Source organism: Hordeum vulgare, chromosome 3H, assembly GCF_904849725.1.
Source record: "Hordeum vulgare subsp. vulgare chromosome 3H, MorexV3_pseudomolecules_assembly, whole genome shotgun sequence".
Taxonomy (NCBI): Eukaryota; Viridiplantae; Streptophyta; class Magnoliopsida; order Poales; family Poaceae; genus Hordeum; species Hordeum vulgare.
Genome location: NC_058520.1, coordinates 615,967,263 through 615,978,725, shown reverse-complemented (window position 1 = coordinate 615,978,725; position 11,463 = coordinate 615,967,263). Strand labels below are relative to the sequence as shown.

The following is an 11,463-nucleotide window of genomic DNA, read 5'->3' as shown; positions in this document are numbered from 1 at the left end:
CAGACACGAAATTCCGGAGAACTGCTTACATTTAAGCTAGCAACAACGAGGTTTTAAACGGCTGGGGATACCAGCTTACAACACAAGGTTTGACATCCAAAGACATAACAGTTTGACAGCCACACTGGCCGATACAGCACATCCAAAGACATAGCAGTTTGACAGCAATGTCTCACGAGGCAGAAGCAGGAGGCACCAGCAGCAGGAACAGCAGCGATGATCAGGAAGTTGCACACAAAAAATGGTGAATCCCATTAGCAACATAAAACCATGTGGCTATGCTAGTGCACTCCAAACATATTTAGCTAGTGGACAACTGAAGAAACTATTTACACCCGGTTCATCCCTAAGGCCTAACTTGGTTCCATGTTTATTAGCCAAAAGCGGACCTGCATTAACACCAGTTCTGGTTCACCTAGCTCCAGTTGATGCATCCTTTCTTCCAAAGAGTCCTCAAGTGCTTGTTCCTTCGACTGCAATTGTTCTCGCAAGGCAACCAGTTCATCGTCCTTCTGATCAATCTTGTCTCGCAAGTCCCCGAGCAAGTTGGTGATATATTGAGGAAAAGGATTTGTATCATACCATTAGAAGAACTTACATTTGGCAGACTAATGCAAACAAAAAAAATATATGAGCATATTAGACAAAATAAAATGTCTGGAATCAACAAAGATCAAACAAACTAACTTACTTGAGGAAGCATGCAATTGAGGTACCTCCTCCCCGGGTACTGCGACCACGAAATGAATATTCCGGCCGGCTGGTTGCAAAGGCAGAGCTTGTGTGGCGTGTAGCCCAATGGATGGTGGCGGTATGGTATCGGCGACTTCCTCCGCGGCATGGTCTCCCTCCCTAGGGACGACGGTGGCTGGAAGGATACCGGGGAACTGCTCTCCCTCGCCGGCGAGGACCGCAGCTGGAAGCGCTCCGGCGACTGCTCCTGGAAGGGAGCCGGTGAACGGTTCTCTCTCGCCAGCGACAACCGTGGCTGGAAGGGCACCGGCGACGGCTGCGGCTGGAAGGACACCGGGGAACTGCTCTCCCTCATGGGCGACGGATGCGGCTGGAAGGACACCGGGGAACTGCTCTCCCTCACCAGTAAGGACCGCGGCTGGAAGCGCTCCAGCGACGCCTGGAAGGGTGCCGGCGACAAATGCGCCGGCGAACTGCTCTCCCAAGTCCGCAGTTGGAAGGCCCCCCCGGACGAACTGCCCTCCCCATCCCACTACTGCCACGGCCACATCTGTGTCCCGTCCCCCCCCATTGGCCACCCTAGATCCAGGTGAACGGGAGGTGAGCAATGAACCTGCTGTCCTACAATAGAGAAAATGAAAAGTTGTGTATTAGCACGGCAATACAAGGAAATACGTAAACATGAACTCATTGTCACTCAATTTTTATCGAACATGAACAGAAAAATATGTGGCTCCATCCTATAGACTACCCAGCAATTCTTAACATGCCCATCAAGGAGTCCTTGAACACGCTGCATGCCATACGAGACAGAGCTATGCCTCTGCGTTCTGTCTACTCTCCCTCTAAGCTCTAGTCTTTGTGGATCCATTGCAGTACTAAAACAATAGCAAAAAAAAAGGCGTGCAATAAGAATACAAGATCTAGATTGCATGTGAACAAGCACTAACAAGCACTAAATAAGCTTGTACTATGAATACTAGTAGAAGGCACGTGCTTTGCACGTGTGCTTTGTTATAGAATTGAATGAGCACGGAAATATGTTATATTTGGATGGAAGGCAACATACATGGCTTGGTCGGATTTTATACCTATTTTCTCGTGTAAATTATACCTATTTTCTCAGATTCTATATCTATACCTATTTTCTCATGTAAATTATACCTATTTTCTCAGATATTTTATCGTACCATTGCATCTTCTCTAAATTGCACTCCTTGTTTGATTTATCAACATGGGTGAAGAAATATCGGTGTTTACATCAAAATGATCATATATGTGTTCGTTGTATCGGTGTTTACCCCATGTCATGTCCTCAACTCATTTGGAAGCATGCATTAATCCAGCCAGGTTTTGTTAATCCCCTAAAATCTGGCCAAAGAACCTAAACTCATAAGCACTCTATTGTACCCTTCCAATCTTCCTGACTTCAAAACCATTTAATCGATTCTTTAGGTACCTGATCTCTTCATATAGGCTCCAAAATATCATGTTAATCCCAATGGTTCTGTATCAGGAAAAAAAAGATATGTGCCAGGCAGTATGCTATAACTGAAAATGAATGGCAACTCCTAATCTATAGAGCTGGTACTGTATGCTCGAATAGTACCAATACAAATATTTCTTTGGACTGCGTCTTTCACAAGGATGCCTAGCCACCATGAGACTGGGCCCAGCAGGCGCAAAGAAATTGCGAACCTTATGGTGATGCAGCTGCAATGTGGATGTAAGACACGGTCTAGATGTGCTGGTTTGTGGAGTGGAAGATGTTTTGCTGTAGAGAGGATGGACCAATGGAGGTGGCATATGTTACATCAATATCCGGTTCACATACCTTAGGTACTTGCTCAAGGGTAGGGTTGGCTATACTTGCATGGCAATGGACCTTCGAAGAAGGTTTGGTTGCAGTGTAAGTGATCTCTTCTCCATCACTACTGGTCATGCTAATGGACTTTTTGGTGCAGTCAATGACTCCTTTATACCAGGTCATCCAATTCATACCAAGTACTACTTCTATCCCTTGGGATCCCAATACTATAAGATCAGCATGAAAAGTTTTCCCTTCAATATCAATGGGCACATTATTGCAAGCAAGGTTGGCCTTGGTACTATCACCAGGTATTTGTACTAGCATAGTATTGACCAAACGGTTGCATTTCATACCACTTTTATCAACAAATGGCTTAGTGACAAAGGAATGCGATGCACCTGAATCAAACAGAATTGAGGCTGGTACAGAGTTGACAGGAAACGTACCCATCACCATGTCTGGTGCATCGCATTTTGAATATGAAAGCAACACTGGTCACTTTGAAAGCAACACTGGTCATTTTGAAAGCAACACAGGTCATTTTGATAGCAACATAAATATGAAAGCAACACAGGTCACTTTGAAAGCAACACATGTCACTTTGAAAGCAACACAGGTCATTTTGATAGCAACATAAATATGAAAGCAACACAGGTCATTTTGATAGCAACATAAATATGAAAGCAACACAGGTCACTTTGAAAGCAACATGAATATGAAAGCAACACTGGTCACTTTGAAAGCAACACTGGTCATTTTGAAAGCAACACAGGTCATTTTGATAGCAACATAAATATGAAAGCAACACAGGTTGGGACACACGAGTATTCGGGGCACTCCTCGTCGCCGCCTTTCCCCGATTCCCCTTATTCCGCTGCCGCCGCGTAGCCTCCCGCTGCCTTCGACCCGGTTCTGCGGAAGATCGGGCCATCCAAGCAGCCGGTCAAGAACCTGACAATTTAAAACTGACACGCAAGTTCAAAATTCCAATGTGGGTGTGTTTCTTGTCCTATAAATATCACTCCACAGCCGAACATGAACTCTCCCCTTCAGATCCCTCTTCCTCAAAGTCCAAACCTTCTTTGCACGCGCGCCCGCAAGGAACAATGCTCCGCATGCCACCCAACGTCCTGACTCGCCGGACATCGATCTCCTATTCCTTGTCGTGAGCATGTGGAGGCCACCTACCGACGCTCGCTCGAGTCTGCCGTGTTTTCCGCGCCACCGAGTTATGCCGCCAGTGTGTGGCTTGGACAAGTTTGTATTATTGTTAAGTACTTGGATATCCTATGCTATGCTAGTGCTTGTCTACCTTTTAGATATCCTATCAGAGACTGGAAGCACGGGTTCTTCTTCCTGGCCTCGGCGACGCCGTGGCCTTGCCCCGTGGATTGGGGCGAGCCGTCCAGGAGCTCGTTCTTGAGGCCGGTGCTCTCCGGCGAGGAGAAGAAGTGGGCGGCGAAGCTGCTGCGCGCTCATGGCGCCGCCCCCGTTGATGTCAGTACGCTTCTCTGCGACAACAAACTTGCGGCAGCCACCATGGTGTCATCTCCGGTCTGGCCGCCGCCGTCTTGTATTCGTACCAGTAGTACTACTAGTGCCAGCTCCAAAGGTGAACACTGAAATCTCCCTGATTACTCCCATGTTTTGTGCGGCGACTGATCTTATTCTTTTGTGATTTAGTAACAGGGATGGATCCCTCTGTCTATGACATGATGAAGACCATGCTGGCGGACAAGGTGGCGGCGGCCGTGCGATCATCGGCATCGGCGAAGAAGGTGAAAGCAGAGTTGTTGCCGTCGCCGTTGGGCGGAAAGAAAAGGAGCCTGGATAAAGCCAACGGCGTGGCAGGTCCAGAGTCTTCTGTTCTACGGAAGAACCCACCTGCCGCCGCCGATGTCTGCTCGGTGCCGCCCACCGGCGACCTTGGTTCGCCACAGCATTTCACCAGCAGACTCGTCCACGACAGCACCGAACGAGTGATTGCGGCGAGCAGGCCATCCTACACGCTGGAGCTGGAGGAGAAGCTCCAGGAGCGGCGAGCGGAGATCACCGCGCTTCGGAAGCAGCTGGAGGAATACAACAACACTGTGAAAGACATGGGAGACAAAGAGCGGGGCGGGCTGCGGGACGAGCACCAAGCCGCCAACAAAGCCGCCAACAGGCGCGATGCCTTCTTCCTCCTCCTCGTCGTCTTCCTCGGATGACCCAGACTACCATGTCGACACCTCTGACCTCGACGATGGCGCAGCTGTCGTGGTCCCCCCGAGGCAGGTAGACGCCGGCTCCATCGTCTCGTTCCTGCGCACGCAGGACGAGGTCGACGAAGTGTGCAAGAAATACGGCGTCCCCATCAAGCAGTACACCTCGCGCCCCGCCGGCGGCGATGTCCGCGCGAGCTCGCCCCCGTCGCCGGGCGCCGTGTGCGTGTACGCGCAGGCGCTGGAGGCCGGGATGCGCGTCCCGCTGCACCCCTTCTTCTCCGAGTCCCTCGCCCATTTCGGCATCGCGCCGACCCAGCTCGCCCCCAACGCGTGGCGCATCATGGCGGGGTTCCTCGTGCTGTGCCGCTCCACCGGCGTGGCGCCGTCGCTGGCCGTGTTCCGCCATTTCTTCCGGCTGTCCGTCCTCAGCCACAGGCACAAGGGATAGATATCCATGCCTTTAATCTTGTCTATGCCATGCTTGTTTCCAAGATATTGGGGGAGCTCTCCTTATTCCTATCGGTGCACTTTGCATTCAAACGCAAATTCAACCAAGTGCATACTTTATGGGGGAGTCTACTTAAATATCTTCTTTGGAAACTTGTTTTAAGCTTATCATAATATTCTTTTATGACTCTAGCTCGGTTTGTCATCGTTAACCAAAAAGGGGAGATTGTAAGGGCAAAATGCCCTCATCGATGTAATTGGAATGTGGCCTTACAATGGGTTTCAGCGCTAGTAATGGCTGTAAAGGATGACGAAGAACTATGCCGTACCTGCACATGAAATACATTAATCGAAAATGGAGTCGAACATATCGATGCTTGAGAAAGAACATAATTGTACACATAGTAAACATACGTTTCTTCAAAGTATTTAACAAAGGTGTTGAACTTTCTTTCTTTCTTATCTGATACACCATCGAATGGGCTATTGGCAGATAAATCAGAAACATGAAGAGCAGTATATATCCTCCCTGTGTGAACTGCCAGCACTACTACATTTCTAAGGTCATGAGCCTTACATGACGTGTTAGCTAAATGAATTATATCTCTGTCGTTTTGGTTGAAATCAAGTCCTGGTATGTTCATTTTGTCTTCAAAATAGATCGTTCTCAAAAGTTTGACAGCTGTAACGGCTTCATCGATTATTCTCCAGTTAATGCAAGAAATGTCATGAGAGTCCGGAGTAGGATCAATAGGTAAAATCAGATACATATAGGGGATTTTTCGTCAGGGAGGAGGAGATGGAGGGGAGGGAGGCGCTGGGAAAAGATTGGCCGGGCCAGCTTCTGCTAGCAACAGTCGATGCAGAGAGAGATGCAACGTGAGGTTGATTGCTAGCACTATGAGATCATCGACCGAGCAATGCGGCTGTGTTGGTTGAGTAATTGTTGATGAGACGTGGAAGAAGTAGAAGCCTGTGCAGTTCGATCTGGTCTGCAAGTTGGCGTCGACCACAACCTGAAGCCAAACTCGGTGGAATGACTATGCAGTTGCTGTAGCGACAGTCAACAAATGTGGTGTCAAAGTGTCGAGGCGCTGGAACGTCTACAAGGAAATCTCCAAAATGCGAAAGGTTGCTTTCTGGTTGAAATAGGGAGAAATGTGTTTTCAGTGGATAACTCACTTGAAATAGCGACAAGCTTCATGTACGTCGTATTATTCAGTTGTTGCTTCTAATGAATCTTGGGAGGTTTGTTCTGAACTTGTACTCAGACTTCCTAACTAATCCCCTTTGAAGATGTGGCCAAGTGAGATATATTGAAGTTTATAGTAATTTTCGCAAACAAATTATGACATAGCAAAAATATTTTTAAGGTTAATTTAGATAATTGGCCTGGTACACTATATTATGCTCATGGAAAATAATTTACAATGTTGCTCTTCCGCAGCAAAGCGCGGGCATTTTGCTAGTAATGACAAACCTCACTCGCATCCTTCACCCTATCAGATTCAAGCTCTTGTCCTCCAGAAGTACTTTTATTCAGAAGATATTGCTGGAAAAAAAGAAAGGGATGACAATTATAGGTAAAGCATAAACACATTAAAAATCCATAAGCAAGTTTCTTAGATAAGTATACTTACAACAGCACCATAACTTAGGACAGCTTTATCAACATTGTCCGCTAAAAAACTGTCACATACAAGATGCAGTATGTCTGAGTGCATTTTACCCTTTTTTTTCAAGCAGTCCACAAAAGTGGACTCGGGTATACAATATGGACCAATATCCACTACAATTTCATCACGTGTTCTATCTAGCACGCGCTTCTTGTAGAGAGTAACTAAATCATCCTGATGCTGAAAAAAAAGGACAGCATCAGTACTATGCAATGCTCCCCCTGACCTTGAAAAGGAGAAGCGATACTCACCAATTCAAATTGTTTGTACGGGCTTTCCTCCCATTTCTCGAACTCAAAAGAACAAAGCGGCTTCGCTGTCTTGTTATACTGATTCTGCTTTTTCCCCGGAAAGGGACATAAAGCAATAAGAAATTGCATCATAATATAATGCATACTTTCTTACAGGTTCCTTTTCTTACACGTTGACTGACAAGAGCAATGAGCATCTTCTCATCATATAAGTTTATTCGACCAGATTTTTCCGCGTCTAACTGATTCCCTTTGCAGCAATCCACGAAGACAATCTGAGAACAAGTGAAATAATTGGGCATTAGTTTAAGAGGAATTGGGAACATGTATATATGATAGCAACACAGGTCACTTTGCTGGCAACAATGCATAGGAAAGCAACACCAAAGGCTCGCTTGCCAAAGCATTGGGAAAGCTCCTAGTACTTACCAAAGGCACAGCCACACAACCAAGGAAGTACTTTTTGCTGGGTTTCTTCTCGCAGCCATTCATCAACTGCTCATGTACCAGATGTGCTCAGTCAACATCCCCCAGCTTATTTAGGTCGTGTACCTTTCGAAGTGTAGGAGTGGTGATATAGGCAGAGTTTCCCGGCACTAAAAATCTTTCATATATTACGGCTAAGTACAGCCTCGCGAGCATCTCCGGGGTAACATAAGGTTTGACATCTGCTTTCTCACAATGTGTAAATAACAGCTCAATGTTCTTGACGCCGAACAATTCTCGCAGATGTGCTGCTTTTTTTGCAGACTCTTCGCTGTGCTGTTTTTTTCCCTCCCTTTCTTTTGGTTTGTACGTTTCAATTACGTACTTTAGGGCTTTAGTCATGTTATTGTACGCCTGATCTGCTGGCTCTGTGTCTTCTGGAGCTAGTAACTCCTTAGTAGAGCCGTTCGGCAGGTCAAGGACATGCTGCAAAATATCCTTGGTGACCCACAGGGAATCTCCTTCCCTTATCCGAAATTCAATTGTATTGTTTATTCTATCAACGACAGCACAATCCATTAATTCAAACAAGAGTACCCTGCTACCAAGGCCATCTAGCTTGAAATTCATCAGCTTATTCAAACCAGCAGTGTCAAGCACTTGAACCACCTCTTGTGGAAACAAGTCACGCAACTCTGGCGCCAAGCCAGGCTGGCATCGCGTTGGTAGTGCGTCCACGGTTTTTGAGCTGCAATTGCTCAATAATGGTCAATCAGCAGTTCAGAACACACAGTCTACATGAAAGGTATTGCTATGAATGTAGTAAGCAACTACAACAGATCAACAGAACAGAAGAATTTGTCCAAGTAACAAAGTATAAGTAAGTCCCAAATATAATATCAGTCTAAATAGTGACAAATTCTTTGAATTTTTAAAGAGCTACATTTCGTTAGTTTAAGAAGTCGCTTTTCTCATCAATGGTGAGATTTTTGCATCAATTCATTCTCAGTCTAAACTAACTTGCAATACGCAATGGGTGGTCTCCCCAAATTATTAAAAGAATCGCTCTGTGATTAATCCTTTTCGGTAGGCAATTCCACATTAGGGTACAAAAGAGAAATATGTAATTCCTAGTGGATCAACAAAATACAAAATACGCTACTGGGTGTAGAGGATCAATTCAAGGAGCAGGAGAAGCAAGGATGACCCCCATTCACAATACCTTTCGGACATTTCTTCGAGCACCTGACGAGCACGAAGGGGACGGCGGCGCCAGAACGGGGGCGCCGGGGAGGACACCGGAGCCGGCGCTGCAACCGGAGCGGGCGAGGAAGAAGATGGCCAGTTGGCGGCGGCGGGAGGAGTGGTGGGATTGGGGATGGCGGGGCAGAAGTCGATGGCTGGGAGAGGAGGGGCAGGAGCGAGAGGGAGAAGGGGCTGGGGCAGAAGTCGAGGCAGGAGCGAGAAGGAGAAGGGGCGGATTTGCTTTCACAATTACCTGTGTTGCTTTCAGAGTTTCATTTTTATGTTGCCATCAAAATTACCTGTGTTGCTTTCAAAATGACCAGTGTTGCTTTCAAAGTGACTTGTGTTACTTTCAAAATGACTTGTATTGCTTTCAAAGTGACTTGTATTGCTTTCCCGCTCCACGGCCGTCGGGAGCTGCAAGCTCGTCTATCTGCCGAGCCGACGGTGAACTTGATCGAACCGAAAGCCGTCGTGTTCCTGAACGATGATGGGATCTCAATCGATAGGCACGCGGAACGAGGAAATCTTTTTGTTGCGCCTACACCGCTCACGCTACCGGCCGACGCGCCGTCGCGTCTAGTCGCCGTCTGGACTCTGGAGCAGTCCAGCAGAGGCAAACGATTATCAAGGCGCGCGCGTGGTGGCGTGTGAGACGCTTCAGCCCCAACTTTTGCACTCCAATTGTTATATTTCAGGAGCTGGCAAGCGAGTCTATCTGCAGAGCCAACGGTGTGCAGCATTGATCCTTCCGGGTGCGCGCGCAAAGAAGGCTTGGACTTTGAGGGAGAAGGTTCTGAAGGGGAGAGTTCGCGTATGCCCCGATCTTCTGCAGAACCTGCACCACCGCCGCCTCGCCAAGCCCTGCCAGCTGATGTTGCGCTTGTGGTTCGGATCGTTGCCCATGCTCCCCCATTATTAACTAAAATTTAGGTGAACATACTATTTACTACAGACGTTGGGGAAGAGGGCATCGATGTCCCAGACTGTTCATGTGTACAAACAGTAGCTTTGCCTTAGGACTGACATAGAACCCACCTTTCAATCGGGCCTCACCCTTAAGCTGCACCAACTGCTTGGCGCGGGCGAAGATGACCTTGCGGTTCTTGCCTGCCTGCTTCTTCTCGGCGATGGCCTACTCCTTCTTCTCGATGGCCTACTCCTTCTTACTATGCTCATTGGACGGAGGCAACGGCTCTTCTACCAGCGTGATCTCGATAGCCTACTCCTTCTTACCACAGCTGGCCTTAAAGAACGGGGCAATGCACAACCCCAACGTCTGCCCCAGCATCAGAAACACCCAGTTGATCTGCTCCTTCTCCTCGGCGGAGAGGTTGAAGAGCCTGTATTTCACCAAAGCTTTTTGAACTCATCCAAATCTTTAACTCTTTCAGGTAGAATGCTATTTTTACCTAACATGACATAATTCTGCTTCTTTACACTTACAAGACATTCTTCTGTTCCTAACAGTAACTCTGACCCTGTCCGATGCCTTATTTTTGTCGACCGAAAGATCACTGCTAGAGTCCTTGAAAGGACAATGAAGAAAATTGGACAACTCTCACATCTTTCATTTTCTTTTCTTACTGGAGGGGGTTCTTCAGTGGATTCTCTGACCCCTAAAATGCAAAAGGACACACTGGATTTGTTTCGCTCCGGAAAGGTTCTTATATGTCAACATTTGAAAAAACAGAAACTTAGCCTCGTGTTCTAACACTTTTTTGTCTTCCCATTATTAACTAAAATTTAGGTGAACATACTATTTACTACAGACGTTGCGGAAGAGGGCATCGATGTCCCAGACTGTTCATGTGTACAAACAATAGCTTTTCCTTAGGACTGACATAGAACCCACCTTTCAATCGGGCCTCACCCTTAAGCTGCACCAACTCCTTGTCATGGGCATCGTACACCTCGTCGTACTGCTTGGCGCGGGCGAAGATGACCTTGCGGTTCTTGCCTGCCTGCTTCTTCTCAGCGATGGCCTACTCCTTCTTCTCAATGGCCTACTCCTTCTTACTATGCTCATTGGACGGAGGCAACGGCTCTTCTACCAGCGTGATCTCGATAGCCTACTCCTTCTTACCATAGCTGGCCTTAAAGAACGGGGCAATGCAAAACCCCAACGTCTGCCCCAGCATCAGAAACACCCAGTTGATCTGCTCCTTCTCCTCGGCGGAGAGGTTGAAGAGCCTGTCAGGGCGGAGCTGGTTGCAGATCTCCATACGGGATCTATGTGGGGTACAAATCTCTGTCGATCACAAAGTACCAGAAGGTCAGAAGCCTGCTGAAAGACTGGCCGCCTACATACCTGAAAGGATTTGAGGACCGATCGTAAGCAAGCGAGATGCTTGACGATGCTTCTGTCAGATAGTGCTGCTGCATTTGAGGTTGTAACCAAGTCTTGTGCTCATGGGAATGGAAACACCACAGTGCTGATGCTGAATGCTGACTTTCGTCCTGGTAGCGAGCCACACTTGAGACACCAACAATAACGTCGTTAATACACCTTACAATGCATACACCTCCGTAGCATGTTAATGGTGGTCTTGTTGACCTTCAGGAACACGCCATTGAAGATCTTCCTCAGACGTAAAGGTTGAAACATCTTTTTTTGTCTTCGGGTGCATAGCATTGATACCACGGATACGGAAAACAAACAACAGCTTTGCCTCACGATTGTGCTTTCCTATGCCCTCCTCGATGACTTT

General features: G+C 47.3%; 1 protein-coding gene across 1 annotated transcript; it reads right to left on the bottom strand.

Annotated features, from left to right (window-relative positions):
• Positions 1–69: 69 nt before the first annotated feature.
• Positions 70–1,173, bottom strand: LOC123445703. Its single transcript, XM_045122729.1, has 2 exons — positions 692–1,173; positions 70–608 (listed from the first exon to the last, which is right to left on the bottom strand). The coding sequence occupies exons 1-2, from the start codon at positions 1,046–1,048 to the stop codon at positions 585–587; spliced, it is 381 nt and encodes a 126-aa protein (XP_044978664.1). The 5' UTR covers positions 1,049–1,173; the 3' UTR covers positions 70–584.
• Between the last annotated feature and the right edge of the window lie 10,290 nt (positions 1,174–11,463).

Coding starts and splice junctions, on each gene's coding strand:
- LOC123445703 (XM_045122729.1), bottom strand. CDS start 1,048: ATGAGGGAGAGCAGTTCCCCGGTGTCCTTCCAGCCGCAGCCGTCGCCG. Junction 609..691: donor TCAATTGCATGCTTCCTCAA/GTAAGTTAGTTT, acceptor TGTTTGCATTAG/TCTGCCAAATGTAAGTTCTT.